Consider the following 19,505-nt stretch of genomic DNA (forward strand, 5'->3'; position numbering starts at 1 on the left):
TCGCACACCACGTCCTGCGGCTTCTCACACCCACCTCTGGCGGCTTCACACACCCATGTCTGAGCAGCTTCGCACACCCACGTCTGGCGGTTTCGCACACCCACGTCCAGCGGCTTCGCACACCCACCTCCGGTGCGGAACAGGGCCGTTTCCTTTCCCAGGACAGATGGACGAACGCGGCGATGATAAACGTCCACGCACTCGTGAGCCCTTACCGTATACCGGTCGCGGGCGACGCCTTGTAAGGAGAAGCCGCACGAGGTCCGGGGTCCAGGGCACCCGGGGTGCAGACTGCGGAGGACGGAGCCCGCTGTGTGGAGGGCAGGGGGAGCAGTGGGTTTGGTCCCTGGCTCCATCATGGACTGGCCGAGGGGACGCGGGAGACCTCGTCATCCCTCTGAGTCTCGGCCCCTCATTTGGGGATGCAGACAGCGAGGCCTGTGTCGCTGAGGCGTCATGAGGGCTGCATGAGAAACTCTGGGTGAGGCTTCTACCCTGCTCGTGACGTAGCAGGCGCTGTTGATGGCGGTGATGCCCATCACTTGTGGGGTGGTGGCCGCAGGCCTGGCGACGGGGGGCCACGGGGGTCCAGGGTGGAGGCGCTCTCGGTCTGACGAGTCTGGGAGGACGTGGCTGAGCCAGGCCTTCGGCGTGAGGCGGGGTTGGTTCCCCGGGGGGCGCTGTTGGGAGGAGACGGGGCGCCACGGCAGGAACCCGGACACACGTTGAAGAAGGTGGGCAGCAGCCTCCGGAGAAACCTGCCTGGGGCATCTCACCACCCGTGCTGCGTGGATTCTCAGCCCTAGAAGTAATGGTGTGGACTCACCAGTGCTTCTGGTTTTGTTTTGTAGAATTAACCAAGAGGAATTCCCCAATCTCGTTCTAATCTCCTTCTCCCTTCTTTGAAGAGCTGCAGTGGTTAACATGTTCGTTATGGCAAATGTCAAAATCTGTGCTAAGCTTTGTATTTTTTAACCTAATTTGTCTTTTGTAAAGTGCTATTCTTTGCCCCATTTATGTTGGGGAGTAAATATATTTTTTGTGTTCATCATTTCCTTTCCAGTTGGTAACAATTCTTTATTAAATTTAGCCACGAGTCAGCCATGTATATGCTGTAAATGTTTTTATCGTTTTCTTTCTAACTTTGTGTGTGTTTCTGTTTTGAGGGGTACAGATGGATTAAAACCTTATTAGTGAGATCAGTCTTTTCCTTTACAATTTCTGCCTTTGGCTTCATTTTTAGAGAGTCTTTCTACATTCTAGAGAATATAAAAATTTTTATTTTATCCTAGTACTTTATTTTTTCATGTTAAAATATTAATTTGGGGGACACCTGGGTGGCTCAGTGGGTTAAGCCTCTACCTTCAGCTCAGGTCATGATCCCGGGGTCCTGGGATCGAGCCCTGCATTGGACTCTCTGCTCAGCAGGGAGCCTGCTTCCCCCCCCCCCCGCCTGCCTCTCTGCCTCCTTGTGATCTCTGTCTGTCAAATAAATAAATAAAATCTTAAAAAAATAAATTATTAATTTTTTTTGAACATGTGTTCATGTATAGGAGAGGAACCTAATTTTTTACTTAAAAAAAATAGTCAGATGTCCCAACAACATTTCATAAATAATGTGCCCTCTCCCCACTCCTTTGAAATGCCACCGTTTTCAGGGACTACATTCTTGTGTGTTTTGGGTCTGTTCCTGGATGTGTTGGTCTCCTCCACAGGTGTGTCCCAACCCTGACGTACGATCGGTGTGGCCAGGTGTGACCCCTCAGTGCACGGTGATGCTGCTAGAGGGAGTCCAGCCCCCACAATTCTTAGTTTGAAAAATTTAGCAGACTATTATGAACCCTTCATTTTTGAGATTAACTTTAAAATTATCTTGTCAGTTTCTTCCCCACATCCTCTAGAGATCTTGGTTGGAACTGTGTTAAAGTTCGAGGTTAGTTTGTGGGAAATACATTTTTTTACATCATTCAAGTGTCTGTAGGAGTGCGGTCTCCCCCGTTGTCCCAGGCCTGTTCCAGGTTCCTCTGTAGACGTGTTTGGTTTGAGTCATACTGTTTCTGCTTGTTGCTTGTGAAGTGCATTCCTAGTCAATTAGTATTTTTTGTTACTGTGAGTAGAATATTTTTCCATTGTGTTGTCAAGTTCTTGTTGTGCAGGAAAGCTGAGGAGCGTGGGCTCAGATTTCCAGATGGGACCAGAAGTCTTGGAAGCAACGTTAAAGTTATTTTCTTCAATGTTTTCTTAAGTCCTAGAAAACCAAATATTAAAAAACTTTATTTTTTTTTTAAATGTCATTTATTTGAGAGAGAGAGAAAGAGCACAAGCAGGGAGAGCGGCAGAGGGAGAAGCAGTCTCTGCTGAGCAGGGAGCCTGATGCGGGACTCAGTCCCAGGACTCCAGGATCATGACCTGAGCTGAAGGCAGATGCTTAATTACTGAGCCCCCCAGGCGCCCAGAAAACTTAATGCAATGAGAAGCTTGCATCGCTGATGTCATGTGTTCAAAGTGAGGTGTCCCAGGCTGGGTCCTTAAGGGCTGTTGGACTTGTGGGTGCTGAGGGTTCCCCAGTTTCCAGCAGATGTCAGCGTGGGTCTGAGATGTTTTTTTCTGCGGTATCCCACATCTCACCTCTTTATTCACTTAACTAGCACACCGGGGGCTGTTGGGCAGGAGGGGATTTCGGAGATCCTCTGACTCACTCCTTCCGTCCTACAGCTGGAGGCACAGACCTAGACAGGAAACGACCCATCCGAGGTCACACAGGCACATGGGGCGAGGCCAAAACCCAGATGTTCTTGTAAAACCCAGATGACGGTAAAAGTCAGCCACCAAAGTCACAGAGAAGAAAAATGTGTAGGCCCCACCTAGAAGTTACGTTTTGGGGGAATGGAAGAATGCTGTTTGATTTGTCTGGGTAGCTCTATAGAGACTCTTGATGATGTTAGGTTCTTGGGTTATAATAATTGGGTGAAACAAACTGAAAACAGCTAACTTTTGTTGCCTGAATGTAGCATTACTGGGTGCGAGGATGACCCTTGTTCTAGTGTCCCTTCTTCGTCCCGCTGTGGATAGAACACTAGCTGTTGTGTGTGGACAGTGGGATAACTGTACGCCCTCTCCGCACGGCCTGGCTTGTGAGGTCGGGGGGATGTCCTAGAAACCACTTGGTTCCACATGCCATCAGGAGTCCGTGATCTTTTCCAGCAAAGACACCAAGCAGGAGAAAAAAGGTTTTTTGTTCTGCATCGTGAGAAATCAGGGCAGGAAGTGAGAGGCGCACTTACAGGCCACGTTAGACAAAGTGAGAAAGTGGGTGATGCCGAGTTTCAGAACGACCTCCTCCCTTTACTCCGCCAACCGCCTTGTCCATGTCTGCTCGTGGGAAGCGTGGTGGGGGGGTTCATCTGTAGGGCAGAGGCAGGACTCCAGCGGGCGCCTGTGGTGAGCCCCAGCACTCCCTGGGCTCGGGGGCCGTGAGAGCCCCGTGCATTGGGTGCAGCTGAAGGAAGTCATGGTGGGTTGAGCCTTGAAGGAAAGTTAGGAGTCACCTGAGTACAGACACTTGGCAGGCAGGACACGCATGTGGCAGGCTGGAGAGCGCGTGGGTCCAGGCGAGTAGTGAATACGTTATAACCACTCTCCCTTAGATGAGGGGCTGTGTTCCCGCCCCCCAGAGGATGCCTGAAACCACGGAGGCCCAGGACCTGAAGTACTCGATGTTTTTTCCAGTCTGTACATACTTAAGGTGAAGTTGAATTAATAAACAAGACCCCATAGGAGGCGAATGACAGACACTCATAATGAAACGGCACAGTTAGAATGATACTGTGATGAAGGTTGCCTGGGCGCGGTCGCTCTTGCTCTCAGAACACCTGTTGTCCCACACTCAGCCACTGCTGTGAGCTCATCCAAGCCCGCAGGAGGAGCCGAGTGAGGGGAGGGCGCCGGCATGGTGCGCACGGGGCTGCGACCCACCGACTGACGGGCCGGCCGGGGCTGCGTTACGGGGAGAGTCACCTGCTCACAGCCCGAGGTCGGCCACACACGGAGACCCCAGCCAAGGGGGGATGCTCTGTTGTGCTTCGAGCTTGAGGTCTGTCGAGGAAGGCGAGATCCAGGGTAGATGGGAGCTGGTTTGGTTTGAGATTCTTGGAGTTGGAGGTCACAGCAGGAGATGCTTTTTCTGAACGTTTTTGAAACTTGTTATTTTGAAATAATAAATTACAGAAACAGCTGGTGGGGGGGTGCTGGGTTCTATTCCCCCAGCCTGCCTCCGCAGTGGCATCTCCCAGATCTGTGGTGGAGTGGTGACCACGGGACACGGGTCCCACTGCAGCTAACTCCGTGTCACCTGTATACATGCGCACGCCACGGTGTGCAGGACACGTACACGCGCTTCTGTGTGGTTCTGTCACGCGTGCAGATTTGTGCAGTCACTACCCAAATGCAGGCGTGTCCTTCCTTGTAAAGGTTTCAGGGAGCTCTGGGGGATATCCAGTTTTCCTGTTGGCTAAGGAGTCCAGGGACGGGTTTGTAGTCTGGAGGCCTGGCCGCCGAGGCCGCCCCCAGGAGCCCCGCTGAGACAGTGCTGCTGGCACGAGGGAGGAGCTGGCGGGTTTGTGACAAATCTTAACAAGGAATGAAATCGCTTAACTAGGAACATTTTTTATTTTTTTTTAAAGCAGACTCCACACCCAGTACAGAGCCCGATGCAAGGCTCGATCTCATGACCTTGAGATCAGGACTCGGACGCTCAGCCCACGGAGCCGCCCAGCGCCCTTCACTAGGGGTATTCCATGTAGAATTTGTTTAGGACAGTAGGAAAGTCAGGTTCTTTCCTGAGGTCTCGAGGATGCTGTCCTCTCCCTCTGTGACTCCCCCACATGCCTCGTGAGTTCGGATTCTGCCGCAGTCCGTTTGGGCTCTGGGGCCGCTGGTCTTCCTCTTGGAGGCTGAGCCGGGGCGTCAGCAGCTCAGCCCACAGAATGACGTGGGTTTGTCACTGGAGGTGTGTCTCGCTGCGGTCTAACGTGCGCTTCCAGATGTCTCGCTGGTGGGCCCTTCCAGAGAGAGCTGGTCACTGGCCCTGAACGCACTCCTGCTTCTCCGACTCCGGGCCTCTGCTCTTTGCGTGCGTTCCTGGTCCTCCGTCCCGGCCTCTCCATCCTGACGCGCCGGGCTCCTCCTCCGCCTTCCACGGCTGGTCGGGCCAGCGCCCCTCCACGTGCCGGTTTGCCGGGGTGAACCCCCTTCTCCGTGGACGCCGGCCTTCCTCCCACCCCTGCGCTTCTTCCCTCGTTACTTATGTCACCCCAGCGTGGGGGTGTGAGACGTGCGCACTCGTCCGCGTGCATACCGTGTGTCGGGTGTGTTGGATCCTGGAATCCGGAGAGTTAAGTGTGTCCATCCGGTGAGCCACCGCGAGCCCTTTCTCCTCGTTCCCGTCCAGCCGCTCTAGCAGGTGTTGGGGAATGTGAAAGGCTCCGAGGACAGGTTTCTCCCCAACCAGAAGGCTTCCAGAAGCAGGTCACAGGGGTGGCTGGAGTGAGAACGGCACTTGGGACCCGCCGGAAGACGGCGTCTGTGAACACCAGCGACTGTTGTTTCCAAGTCCCCGGTTACCTTATCTCGGGCCTGCAGTAGCGGAATCTGTCGCACGTGATCCACGGCTCATGGCAGCCAGGCCACGAGTCCTCCCGGGTCGCGAAGAGATACCGTGCCCTGGGTGGTTTATTTTAGCAAAATGTACAGAGCCAGAGAGTTTGCAGGACTTCGAAGTGCTCATTCACGTGCTGGCGAGAGAAATGGCGGAAACCAGGAGAAGCTTCCATCTTGCTAATAAGCTCGTGAGGCGGAGGGACGATGCCGTCGTTATTCAGGCTGATGACTTCGAGGGCTGATCTCCAGAAAAGTGAGAACAGCACAGGCAGCTCCGGAAACCCCTGTGGGTTTGCCTGGCGGGAGGGACCGTTCTTCATGGCTCTCCCGTGCACCAGGGTCCTCCTGTCCCTGGAGCCCGGCTTCGCAGGGCCTATGCCTGGGACAAACTGCCTGCCCCATGCACCTGAATTTTCCTGAGCAGCCACCTTTCCGTGTGGAGCTCGGGAACATTCCACATGTGCACGGCCTTGCAGAACGGACCTCGGCTACCTTCCCTCTTGCCCGTCGGAGCCTCTGCCCGAGCTCCACAGCCCCGGGCCCTGGCAGACAGCCTCCTGCTCCCCGTCTTGGTGAATCAGCTATTTCAGAGATTCCGTTTCTGTGCAGTCATATGGCATTTGCTTTTCCATTGTTGGCCTCCTTTATTTCTTGATTGTGTCACATGGATGGATGAGGAATTGTCCTTAAAGTCCTCCAAACCTCTAAGCTTTGCTCGTAAACCGAGCTGAGAAACGGAATCATTCCGTCCACTGGTGTTGCAGGTGGGCGAGGGGACGCGCACGGCCGGAGGCTGCCGGAAGTTAGCGGGGATTGCAGGACGTCCCGCAGCGTCTTCTCAGTGGGAGAGGCCTTCCGAGGGGCCCCGTGGTGACCAGCAGCAGGGACAGTGTCGCAGGCTCGGAGCCAGAATGAATGTGACCCTGAGAGCCATTTGGATGAGGCCGCTGCCGCGGGTCCGTTTCCTGCACGGCCTTCTGCACGTCTTGGGTTCAGTTTAATTCTCTTTCTCTGGTAGGACTAATTGTGGTCTGCGTCTGCTCCGTGGGGAGGAGCCGGGCTGTGCTGTTACTGTTGCAACTTTGTAGCAGCCCCAGGGCTACTGTTTCTCCTTTGTAGGGGTACATTGTTGCTGTTTCTCCTTTCTAACAGTACCCCCTTATGGGTTCTTCTTTGTAAGGGTACATTGTTGCCGTTTCTCCTTCATAGCGGTACATTGCTACCATTTTTCCTTTGTAACCTACCGGGGATGTTCTAAAGCTGGGCAGGCATGGCAGACGGTTTCTGTAAAGGGCTCCGTGCGCCCTCCGTTCTCTGCTGTAGCCATGCAGCTCACTGTTTCTGTGTGGACACGGAGCGTGGCTGTGTTCCATTGAAACTTGATTTACAGGGCACCTGGGGGGCTCCGTCGCTAAGGCCTCTGCCTTCTGCTCAGGTCACGATCTCAGGGTCCTCGGATCGAGCCTGTATCAGGCTCCCTGCTCAGTGGGGAGTCTGCTTCTCTCTCTTAGTCTCTCTCACTCTCTCTCTCAAATAAATAAATAAAATAAAATAAAAAATAAAGAAAGAAACTTGGTTTACAAAAGCAGGCAACGGGCCAGATCTGACCCCCGCTGTGGTTGGCTGAGCCCCGTACTCTGTTGGGGGTACCTCACTGCTACCTCTTGCGTCCTTAGTGCCTTGCTTGCTGTTGGTCCTGTTGATGATTTAAGAAATGCAAATGAAATGATCATTTCCTAAGGACTTTTAGTCATTTATTAAGTTTTGGGCTTACTTTTGTATGCCATGCTAGCTAACTTTACGATACAGTAGGATATACCTAAAAAAGCAAACGTGTTTGAAGCGCATCTTCAGAGGGAGACGCAGAGGTTTTCTGAGGGCTCTGAAAGGATTTCTGTTCTAAAAGAAGAGAGCTTTGTTCTGACGATAAAGATGAGACTTACTCAAGCAGTGCAGAGGAATGTAAAGAAATAATAAACACACCCAGTTCCCCAAACCCGAAGTAAGCACGGATCACAGGCAGGTATAAATTGTTTGTTGGGTCCCTTTGCACATCCTCCCCCCCAGCAGCTGTCTGTCTCTGTCACTTGCTTGGTGCCGGGGAAGTCCCCCTGCGTGGACCACGTCACAGGCACCTGGTCCTGGCTTCTGGGTCTTCAGCCAGCGGGAGGCCCCGACAGAAACCAGAGGGTGTGGGAGGGAGAGCTCGGTGTTTGCTCCCTCCTGCCCCTGCCCTCGGTGCTTCCCCTGCCCAGACCCCCGTCCTGGCCAGCCGCCCTTCTGGCTACAGCTCTCAGTACCTAGAGCCTTGCCCTCCCTGCTCCCATCTCTCCACCTGCGGGCCTGGAGGTGGCCAAGGCTCCCTGTGGGGGAACGTGCCCGCTGTCTGCCGCCTCTCAGCCCTGCCTGCCCTCTGACCTCTCCCTCCCGTACTCACTGCTTGGATTTCCCCAGTTCGACTGTGCTGTCTGCCTCTCACCATGACCTTAACCTGACTGAGACGTGGTTGTATCCGCTTGACTGACCCCCGCTCCCCCAACCAGGGCTGGTAAGGAGCACGTCCATTGTCTGCTTTATCCCTCCAGGCAGGGACCAAAGAGCCTCCACACCTTGCAAGCCCTGGGAAATCAGCGCCCATACTCCGCCTCTCGCATTTCCTGCCCGTACGGCCTTGAGCAGATGCGTGTTCTCTTTGAGCCTTGGTTTTCCGATTTGAAGAGCCAGGATAGTAATTCCCGCCCTCGCGGGGCTGTTGGGGAGACACTGGGAGGTCATCTGGCCAGTCATGTTCTGCCACAGCGTCTGGCACTTACGTGGTTTTTAAACGGGGTTGTCAAAGAGTGACTCTAATTTCCTGGATTTGTAAGCAGATTCTCCTCTAGGGGCCTGGGCAAAGAGAGAGACCGGTGGAATGGGGAAAATGATTCCTGTGACACCTGTTTCGGGGACAGTGTGTTTGCGAGTCGCCCTGGCTCCTTGCTCTGTGCCGGCTGACCTGGGGCATCTCTGGCCTGCACAGTTCTCACTGTGACAGCAGGTGGCTCTAGAGAGTCACCCTCCCCTGGCCCAGCATTCCTGTTACACGTGTTTGCATTCCTGGAGAAGAAGTGACTTTCGGAGTCACTGTGAAGAGAACGGGTTACTCGTGCCCAGAGTTTACCAACCGTGTGTTTGCTGAGTACCTGCTAGCGCCTTCACATGCCGCCTCTGCTCGTTTGGTCACCCCTGCTGCGGGTGGTGGTATGGTTTCCATCTTAGGGAGGGGACACCGAGTTTTAGGGGGAGACAGGCAATTTGAGGAATATTTTCCTTGGCGAGTCACTGGTAGGTCAGGGTCCCCACGCGGCATTCTTTCCGGAAGCACGCTCACCTGCCACATCAAATGGCCTCCCAGGCCCTTGTCCTGGAAATTGTTGAGGGTCGATACTTCCAAAGGGTTTTAAAAATATCTGGGGGGAGGGTTTTTGGGTGGCTCAGTCGGTTAAGCATCTCACTCTTGATTTCAGCTCAGGTTGTGATCTTGGAGTCCTGGGATCGAGCCCCAGGTCGGGCTCTGCGCTCAGTGGGGCGCCTGCGTTAGATTCTCTCTCTCCCTCTCCCTCTGTCCCTCTCCTCACTCACGCTTTCTGTCGCTGGCTCCCTCAAATAAGTCTTTTAAAAATTTTGGGTTATCTATGAATGTGGTAAAAAATCCAAACAGCAGAAGGACGGACTGAGGTGAGGGAGGTCCTCTTTTCCCCCAGTTTGCTTCTCCAGAGCTGGTCCCTGTTGCCGGTTTTCTTTGGACCCTTCCCGAGCTGTCCTGAAGAGGCTCAGCCATATTCTAGGGGCTGATTGGCCTTCATAGTTTACCTTAGCTCAGCTTCCGTGCTGTTGTCCCTGAGGTTTTCTAGGCTCCCTGGGTTGGTTGGGAGGGGGTGCCGTTGGTGACGCTCTCAGCAGCTAAGTCACCAAATACCACCCACGCTGCTTCTGTCTTGGCTTTCGGCCCCTCTAGAAGAGTCTGATTCCCGTCATCTCCGCTTTGTTCATTTGGATACGTAGTCCGTGTTCACAGGGTTGAATGAAAGCGTGGAACTCATCAACACTTAGGCTTAACTCGAAGGCATGCAGAGACCGTCTCACATCCTGAAGACCTCGTTAGCGGATGAGTGGTGGCCTGCCTGGGGAGCACGGAGGGAATGGCTCCCGTGCTCCCATGACAAGTACAGTCCCTGTATTTTGACATAAGTGTTAGGCCCTGTGTTCAAAGAGTGGATTTTAGAGTAACAACACAGAAATGATCAATCACAGATGATTGTCTTTCAAAGATGATTTTTGGGGAGGGCTCAGTCAGTTGAGCATCTGAGTCCTGATTTTGGCTCAGGTCACGACCTCAGAAGCATGAGAGCGAGTCCCGTGTTGCGCTCTTCACTCACCGGGAAGTCAGCTTCGGGTTTCTCTCTCTGCCCCTCCCTCTGCTCGTGACTCTCTCTGAATAAATAAATCTTTTTTTTTTAAAGATTTTATTTATTTATTTGACAGAAAGAGAGAGGAGGAGAGAGAGCATAAGCAGGGGAAGCGGTAGAGGGAGAATCAGGCTCCCCACCGAGCAGAGAGCCCCATGCGGGGCTCGATCCCATGACCCTGAGATCATGACCTGCCTCTCTCTCAGGCTTAACCTCCTGAGCCACCCAGGTGCCCCAGTAAAGAAAAATCTTAAAAAAAAAAGATGGCTTTTACTACAGTGTATTTGATTCTGCATGGAGGGTCCCAAAGGGCCAGAATGGCCCATGACACAGCAGGGCGGGTGAGCGGCGCTGCGTTTACCGTGTAATGGAAGAGCACAGCCAGCTCTCTGCCCGAGGTGGTCTCCTCAGCGTCCTGCTCCCAGGGCAGCCTGCGTTTGCAGGGAGGTGAACGCTTGGAACCGTCGTGGTCATACCCGTCGGACATCGTGCGTATTTGTACTGCGATCCCGTGACTGTGGGACCCCGTGCACCAGGATGGGGGACCCGGGGGAGGGGTCCTGCGTCCCTCTGTTTTTTCAGAGGCACCCTGATGAGCTCAACGCATCTGGTATCGACTTCTGTGGCAAGAGCCCTCCTGAATTTCTGGTTCTGGATTTTATTTCAGGATTTCGGCTTCTTGTACCCCCAGGGCGCGTCTGTCATGAGCGGCGGGCTGGGGAGTCTGGTCACAGCCACCGGTTAAGTTGACACGTGGCTTGAATGGCTGAGAAACTCTTTACGTCCTCACGTGCTGTCCACCTCGGATTGCAGGTCGACGCAGTTTGACTGACGTCTCCCGGCTACTACGAGCTGGCCCTGGGACCCAGGCCCCGCAGCCCCCAGAAGCCTGCACACCGGCCCTCCCTGTGCTTCCTCCATCCTGTGCCTGGCCCCGCGGGTGCCCTTGGCGGCAGGAGCGACGCCCCCGGGAGGCAGCCCTCAGCTGTTTCTCTTCGGAGCTGAGCGCCCATAAGGTGGCGTTCGGGTTCTCTGAGCGCGGAGCTCGGGTCTCCGTCCGTGAACTGGGTGTGTGAGCCCCGTCCTCCTGCCTCGCCCAGCGGATGTGCTGAGCCGCCGATCTAGTCACCCCTCCCTCCCCAGCATGTAGCACGGCACTTGCCCCGTTGTGGGCGCGTGAGACATGGAGCCGCTGCTCCCTCTCTTCCCTTCTAGAAGCTGGACTGTGGGGAAGAGTCCGTGCATGGGAGGCGCGAACAGAGACAACTTGGATCTAGTCAGACGTCGCTCTGTCCTCACTCTGGCTTTCTCTCCAAGGAAATAGAACCGGACTTGGCATCATTCTGGGAAAAGGAGACAACTGTCCCCAGAAGGCAAGGAAGGGACTCCTCCCCCTCCTCGCCGTGTCAGATAAGGGCAGGCCACACCACAGTTCATGGGCAGGGGGTGTTGCGTGGACGTTTAACTGATGTTTGTGCACGTCGGGACTGTCGCGACCAGACAGGTCAACACAGCGATTAGAGGACCTTGCCGGCGTGGAGAACAGCATAGCAGGAGCCGAGACTGGCCCTCAGGACCTCATGGGGCCGGGCTGTGGGGCGGTGGGCCCCTCTGTGGAACGGGACTGCCCACGTTTCAGGACAGACCATGCTGGAGCCGTGATGGGGCTGAGGTGTGTGGGTCCTTCCCCTGACCCAGTCAGAGAACTTGGATGTTGTCTTTAAGAGACTCTGATTAACTCAAGGCTTTGAGCAGGGGGAGTCAGGACGAAGGCTGAGTTTGAGGGGGGATCGAGACAGGCAGGGCCTGGAGGCGGGTGCCCGCTGGACTTGCAGGAGGAACGCACGCTCGGGCAGACTGGTGCAGGTGGGCGCCCTGCTGGTGGTGCAGTGGCACCTGGAGGGGACGGCCCACAGATTCGGCCCCGGCCCTGTGCTAGTGAGAGGAGGGGCAGGAAACAGCGCTGCGGGGCTCCCAGGCTCTGACATTCCTCATTTCCAGCCTTCTCTGCAGGATTAGGGCAAGGACAGGCCACCCAGGGCAGGAGTCAGAGGTCAGGGAGCCCGAAGAGGGTCCACGGCCAGCTGCCCCCTCCGCGGCTGGGGAGAACGAGGACGCCGAGCACCGGCGGACTGTCCTCAGCACCCAGCGCAGTGCTTCCCGGCCCCGTCTAGGCACCGAGGAAACCCTCTGTCTTCGTTTTCTTTCTGGGCCTAGTTCCTGTTCTTTCTGTTTTGGTGCATAAAGGTCTGCGGCTCTGTGTCTGTCCTCGTGTCCCCGTGTCTGTCCTCGTGTCCTTGTGTCTGTCCTCGTGTCCCTGCTGGGTGCACCCTCGCCCCTGTGGTTTCCTCGTGGCCAAATCTACTGCGTATTTTCCTGTCCTGACTGTACTCATCCTTTCTGCCAGCGTTCCGGTCCCTTCTCCCTGAAACTCCTCCCTTATGTTCTAGGGCGGGCTCAGTGGCCAGCAGCCCACGGGTCACAGCGGACCCGCCACTGGCCTCGAATAAGCCTTCCTGGAGCACAGCCACATGCGTTAGTGGTTGCTTTTGGACCATGGGGCTGAGTTAAGTGGTTGTAAGGACCCTGTGGCCATGAGCCTGGATTGTTTATTCTCTGACTGTACGAGGAATGTTCTGCACAGAGCCCTCCCCCGCCTCCTTCCACGCCCGGAGCTGAGAGCGCGGGTGCCAGCCCCTTCCAAGGGGATGTGGGAAGGCTCTGGCTGGAGGATCTTCTGAAAGACTGCAGACCCCCACCACTTCCTCAGCTACCGGCCTCGAGCAACAATGTCTGACATTTCTTAATGAGAAAAGGAGCGCGCTTGGCAACAGCCTCTCATCAGACGCAGCCTGGCCTGGCCCTGGGCGGAGGCATTTACAGGCATCACCTAGTCTCACGGTCACGGCCAGCCTTCTGCTGCGGGCACTGTTTCCAGCCGCCTCTCCTCGCTCAGGGGACTGAAGCAGGAAAGCTTCCCAGAGGCAGAGCAGTGGAGAAGGAGCCTCAGGGCCGAGCGCCACCGGGGGCTGTCTCCAGGGGGCACTGGCGGTCCAGAGCCCGCCCAGACGGAGGGCAGCCCGGGTCTGAGCAGATGCAGGATGTGGGTCTGAAGCTTAGCCTTGGCCCTGGAGCGCAGAACCACCTTCATGACTGTGTGGGGCAGTCTCGGGCCTTACAGGGCGCGCGCTCTGAGCAGTGGGTACAGTCTGGCGCGGCGGGGCTGTCTGTGAGGCACGCACGACTGAGTGGAATCAGGTGGGGTCTCCATGCGTGTGGAGCCCTATGTCACTTCCCTCTCGCATGGAGCCCACGGTGGAAACGGAGCCACCAGAGGCACTTGGAGGACTTGTGCACAGACCGAGCGTTTTTCCTGCTGTCTCTGTCGGGTTTTGACCTTGCAGGGCATTCAGGAGGGTCTGGGGTCCCCCATTAGTGGGGACGGCCCAGGGTCAGACCGGTGGGTGCAAGGGGAGCTTGTTAAGCCTGTGTGTGACCTTCAGGCCTCGTCGGGGCCTTGCCTCTGGGGAGGGAAAGTATGCAGGACCGTGCTGTGATGGCGTGACGCGGCCCGGGCTGTGCGTGGGGAGGAGGGCGCGCGCGGGACGAGGGGGAGGACACGGGAAGAACCTGCGGTGACAGCAGACGGACGTCAAGCAAGGAGACTCCGCGCTTCAGGAGGACGCTTGGACTCGTCATGTAGACGCAGGCCCGAGCGGGCTTCTGAGGACCCGGAGCCGGGGCCGCAGGTGACCCCATGGTTGAAGGGAGTCATACTACCTGTCCTGTTGGCCGCGGATCCAGCAGCAACACCCCAAACAGATCGTCGGGACTCCTACCCGAGAAGGGCCCTCTCACGGCCTCTTGTCACCTGAGAGTCCCAGAGCCATTCTCCGTGCTTACTCACTGTAGAGCTTGCTTCCAGCGACCGTGCGAGGTAACACTCGCCGTCTTCCCATCTCTAGGTGTTGCCTCCTCCGTCCAGACCCAGGGGAGCGCCGTGAGGGCTATAGTGCACGTGGGGGCTGTGACACTGGGGGGAGCGAGACCACCTGGACTGCAAGGGACTTGAGAAAGGTATTTTCTTGTCTCACTGCCTCCTTTCTTCCTTCTCTTCTTCTAGTGGCCTGGAGGTGCATGCTCTGAAATTCTGGCTTCCCTTCCTCACGTATCGACGGGTGGAAATCTTGATTTCCTCCTGGCTTTCCTTTTGGTATCTTTGCATTAAAAAAATGTAGTAAGTAACACATAACGTGAGAGCCATTCTCTCTCTCTCTCTCTCTCTTTTTTTTTTTTTTGTTTGACAGAGATCACAAATAGGCAGAGAGGCAGGCAGAGAGAGAGGAAGGGAAGCAGGCTCCCCGCAGAGCAGAGAGCCCAATGTGGGGCTCCATCCCAGGACCCTGAGACCATGACCTGAGCTGAAGGCAGAGGCTTAACCCACTGAGCTACCCAGGCACCCCGAGAGCCACTCTCTTAACAAAATTTTCAGAGTGGCGTCCACGTTGGCTCTGGGCACAGTGCGCGACAGCAGGCATCCGCTGTGTCTTCTTGTCCTGCCTGGTGAGGCCGGCAGCCAGGGCAGCCCCCCCGTGTCTTCTCCTCCCCGGCTCCCGCGACCCCACAGCATGTCTGAGTTCGGCTGCTCCAGGCGCTGCCTGCGTGGGACTCGTGTGGTACTTGTCCTTCTGCACCTGGTTTACTTCGTTAACCTGGTGTCTTCCGCGTCCATAGCAGGTCCGGGCTCCTTCCTTCCACAGCTGGGTAGCACCCCGTGCGCGAGCCTCCCTGTGCTTGTCCACGCAGCTGTCAGCGGACGTTTGGGCGTTTCTGCCTCTGGACTGTTGTGAGGGAGGCTGCTCTGAACAGGGGTGCCCAAAGCCCTCTTTAAGACCCGCGTTCCAGGGGCGCTCTGTGGCTAGTATGCCTAGTTCCACTTCTAGTTTTGTAAGGAAGGTTTGCACTGTTGGCCGTAGGAGCTGCACCTTCTTGTGCTCCTGGCAATGATGCACAGAGTTCCGGTCTCCCCAGGGCCTCAGCAACGTTCATTATATGCGGCGTTTTAAATGGCCATCCCAGCAGGCACAAGGTGACGTGTCACTGGGGTATTGATGTGCTTTTCCCCGGTGACGAGTGACGTTGAACGTCTCCTTCTGTGCCTCTTAGCTCCAAAACTGAATCAGGGAGACACAGGAAGTCTCAACAGCGCAGTTACTAGTAACGAAATTGAGTTGGTAAACAAGAAGCTGCCCCGGGGCCCCTGGGTGGCCCCGTCGGTTGAGCGTCCGACTCATGATCTCAGCTCAGGTCATGTTCAGGTCGTGAGTTCAGGCCCGGTGTTGGGCTCCACTCTAGGCATGGAACCTACTTCAGAAACAAAAACAAAAAGAAAAAACAAAAATCTCCCAATAAACAAGAGTCCAGGGACAGATGAGTTACAAGAAAATCTACCAAACATTTAAGGACGAGTTACTACTTACTTTCCTCGAATATTCCAAAAAAAGAGGAAGAAATGCTTCCAGATTCGTTCTGTGAGGCCAGCATTACCCTCCCACCAAACCCAGATGAAGACACTATAGACACAGAAGATATCCCTGATGAACACAGGAACCAAAGTCCTCAACAAAACACTGGCAAACCACATTCAGCGACACAGTAACAGCATCACTCCCGGTGATCAAGTGGGATTTATCCCGGGGCGTATCGAGGACGGCTCCGTACTCACCGGTCAGCCCACACGGTCCTCACGTGAGCAAAATGAAGAATACAAATCGTGGTCACCCTGACAACTGCAGAAAAAGCCTCTGACAAAATTCAGCACCTATTCCTGATGACGGCTCTAAACAAAGTGGATCTGCGGGCACAAACCTCCACACAGTGAAGGCCATGGAGGAGAAACCCGCGGCCAGCGTCAGTCCGTGGGGAGGAACGGAGAACTTGTCCCCCAAGATCAGGGACAAGATGAGGATGTCCCTTCTTACCAGCGTTATTCAACGTAGTACCGAGTGTTTTAACCACAGCAGTTCGACAAGAAAAAGAAAGAAAAGGCATCCAGATGGGTGTGGAAGAAGTAAAGCCTCCACTATCTGCAGACGATGTGGTACCACATATAAAAATCCGAGAGACTCCAGCCGAAAACTGCTAGGGTTGATAAAAGGTTACAGTAAGGTCCCAGATACAAAATTAATGTACGGAAATCACGTGTCTGTTGGCCCTTTCTGGTCTTCTCTAGAGAACCGTCTGCTCAGGTCCTCTGTCCGTGGGGGGTTCGGGTTGTTTGTTTTCTGCCGACCTGAGGGGGGCACTTTGCCTCTCCCTCCTGAACCTTCGTACCCCAACCTGGCAACCTCCTCTCTCATGCCCCCTCCTCTTCAGTGGGGTCCTTCTCCCCTGTGCCCCCCCGCCCCCGTCTCTCTGCTCCTGCGACCTTCCCTTACTTTCTGAAACGTACCAGAACCCAGTTCTGCCACATCCTTAAAAACCCAGGTCCCGCCAAGGTTCCCATGTGTCCTTCCCCGAACAGCCGGCAGACGGCCTTTCCCTCTGGCGAGGCCTTGGGGGCGCCCTGTCCCTGTCCCTGTTGCTTTCAGGCGGTCGGCAGAGCTTCCGCGGAGATGGGGGTCACACACTCGCTCGTTTTATTCTGGCTGAGCTCCATCTCCAGCAGGAGCCTGGGAAACGATGTGCGTGCATGTGTGCGCGCGTGTGTGTGTGCGTGTGTAGATGACAGAGCCGAGCTTTCAGCCCCAGTGTGCTCTGGCGACGGGAGGACCCAGAGCGAGCCCGGTCTCTGTGCACGTACCCCCGTTCATCCCACTGGAGGAGGAGGAGCAGGCCAGGGTCAGGGAGGAAAGGGAAAGTCGGGGACCAGGACCGCGAGCAGGTTTGGCCAGAAAAGACAAGCCGGTTTACACGGAAGTTCACGACAGCGGTCGGAGGCGGACTCTGCGGGCTTCTGGCAGGCGCGGCTTGGCAGGTGTGCGCTGGGCTCACGCCGCATGTCTGCGCGTAGTCAGAGCAGCTGCGGCCCGCGGGGGGCCAGCCTGGCCGGCAGTCTGAGCACCTCTCCCCGAACACCCTGTTCCCGAGGAGTCACAGCTTCCAAGATGGGACGTTCTTGGCGGCGGGCTGCGTGGGGAGTGTGTCCGTGCCAAGCTCGAGTTCGCCAGAGGCCCCCACACGGCCTTCAGGCAGCCAGCAGGGGAGGCCGCTGGGCCCAGCCCTGAGTTGGGCATGTGCGGTGGCTCTTGATTTGTGCTGGTCCCACATACGTGCTGCCGGATGTTAGCAGGGCCCTCCAGCGGGACTGACCACATCCACGCGGCTCTCCACGCCGTCTGCCCTGCCTCCTTCACGGACCTCCCCACGCCCCTCGCAGTCGCCGCGTCTCAGTCTGTCCTGCCTCCTTCACGGACCTCCCCACGCCCCTCACAGTCGCCAGCGTTTTGCTGCCTCCTAGACCCTGCCTTGCACCGTGAGCCCCGGCAACCTGTTCTGTTTCGATAATGTGTGTCCACTCCTGGTCCCCGTGTTCCCTGGCAGGGTTCCAGCCAGAGGACCGTTGGGGCCCCCTTTTGTACCTTTAAAATGTCCCTGTCTGGGCTGAAGCCTGCTCTCCCATGAGTCCAGGGAAGCTGACAGCCGCGCAGGCCTTGGCGCCCCCCACAGCTGACCTCATCTGCCTGATCGCTGACTTGGAGGACAGCTCCGTCCGTTCCAGCTTCTCTCTGACCCTCTCTTGCCCCTCCAGTTGTCACGGTGCTGGGACACTGGCTCCCCATCCTGGTCGGTGTGTGGGATCGCAGAGATGCTTAAAAAAAGAAAGAAAAAATGTTCTTAGTCGCTATCCAAGGAAATTCTCTGTAGGTGTGGATGGGGTCTGGGAATCTGACGTTTTTAAACATATGGTTGACCTTTGAACTACTCGGGGGTTGGGGGTGCCAACCCCCCATGTGGCCACAAATCCACGTGTGACTCTCTTCTCCTCCAGAGCATACCTGCTAGTAGTGGCCTGTTGGCCGGAAGACTTGCCGTTGACACACACAGTTGGCGATCATGTCTTTTGCGCGCTCTCTGTGTGCTGTGCTGTATCTCGCAAGGCACTAAGCCAGAGGAAGGCAAACATTGTCAAGAAAATTGTAAGGACGAGGAAGTGCATTTACAGCACTATCCCCTATTGTAAAACAAATCCACGTCACCATGGGCTTCCATGGTGCAAACCCACGTCATCCGAGCTGTACACAGGAGAATGCCTGGAGAGATGGGGATGGGCTCCCAGAGCCGCTGAGTGTCCGTCCCGGATTCTCTGACCTGTGCTCACTGGATTTTCTAGAGCGGTCGTGTGTTTCTTCATCAGTTGAGGAGAGGATAGATGTCATTCCACAGTGGAACACAGACTCCTGAGGGGTCCGTCTCTTCCAGAAACTGTTCACCCTCTCACCTGTGCTCCTCTCTCCCGCAGGGGGCCTCGATCTCATCTTCGTGCCAGGTCTCGGCTTCGACGAGCATGGGAACCGCCTGGGGAGAGGCAGGGGCTACTATGACGCGTACCTGAAGCGCTGTCTGCGGGAGCAGGACGTGGGGCCCTACACCATGGCCTTGGCCTTCCGAGAGCAGATCTGCCTGCAGGTCCCCGTGGACGAGAACGACGTGAAGGTGGACGAAGTCCTGTACGAGAGCCGTCCCCCTAAACCCTGACGCCCGTGGCCATGGGCCGTGTCCCAGGGGAAAGCGGAGCCTGTCCGCTGCCTCGTCAGGATATCCTCGTGCATGCAGGCCACCTGCCTTCCAGTGTAATTGCACAACAGCTGATGCTAAACCACCTTCCCAAACCGGCCAGGACGTGAATAAAAACGCAGGCGATGACGGTGTGATCTGCAGCCTGTCTTGTTGGTTGGCGACGTGTCAGGAAGTCTCTGCAGCTTTTGGGGAGGTGCTGTGGTCCCAACCGAGGGTGAGGGCCGGGGATCTCGCCCCGTGGGGACACGGTCTCAGCGCGTCCTGTCCTGGGCCTGCCCAGTCTTGGGCAGGCTGGGCAGGCTCAGCAACTGTTCACCGATCTGTCCGTGTGTGCGCAGTTTCCCCGGAATGTTCTAGCACTTCGTCGTGACTTCATTTGCTCCCCCTGCGATTCCATGTCTGATACTTTGTAGCTCTTGACAGTCTAGACCGAGACCTTTTAGGATTTAAATGCTTTAGTGCCATCTCCATGTCTCTGTGTGTTGGTCACTTAGGATTTAAGGTCTAATGTCCTGTGGGTTAGAAATACCTTGTTTGCTTGTGGTGTCTGCTTTGGAAATGAAACGCGCCGTGGGCTGTGGGCTGGCAGATGGCCTCCCAGCGTGGGAGCCGGGATTCTGCTCAGGAGGTTTGCTTGTGACCGGAAACCGGGCATCTTCC

At 55.9% G+C, this 19,505-nt stretch overlaps 1 protein-coding gene across 3 annotated transcripts in view; it reads left to right on the forward strand.

Moving 5' to 3' along the window:
• LOC111152567 (methenyltetrahydrofolate synthetase) overlaps positions 1-18,979 on the forward strand; it is a 35,684-nt gene extending 16,705 nt beyond the window's left edge. For all 3 annotated transcript variants that reach the window (XM_022511047.1, XM_022511048.1, XM_022511049.1), the window contains exon 3: positions 18,568-18,979. In XM_022511047.1, the coding sequence (XP_022366755.1) occupies positions 18,568-18,803 (236 nt within the window). In that variant the 3' untranslated portion in view covers positions 18,804-18,979. The remainder of the gene's footprint in view (positions 1-18,567) is intronic.
• The last annotated feature ends 526 nt before the right edge of the window (positions 18,980-19,505 follow it).

This window comes from Enhydra lutris, unplaced genomic scaffold, assembly GCF_002288905.1.
Source record: "Enhydra lutris kenyoni isolate GAN:26980312 unplaced genomic scaffold, ASM228890v2 scaffoldscaffold29, whole genome shotgun sequence".
Classification (NCBI taxonomy): Eukaryota; Metazoa; Chordata; class Mammalia; order Carnivora; family Mustelidae; genus Enhydra; species Enhydra lutris.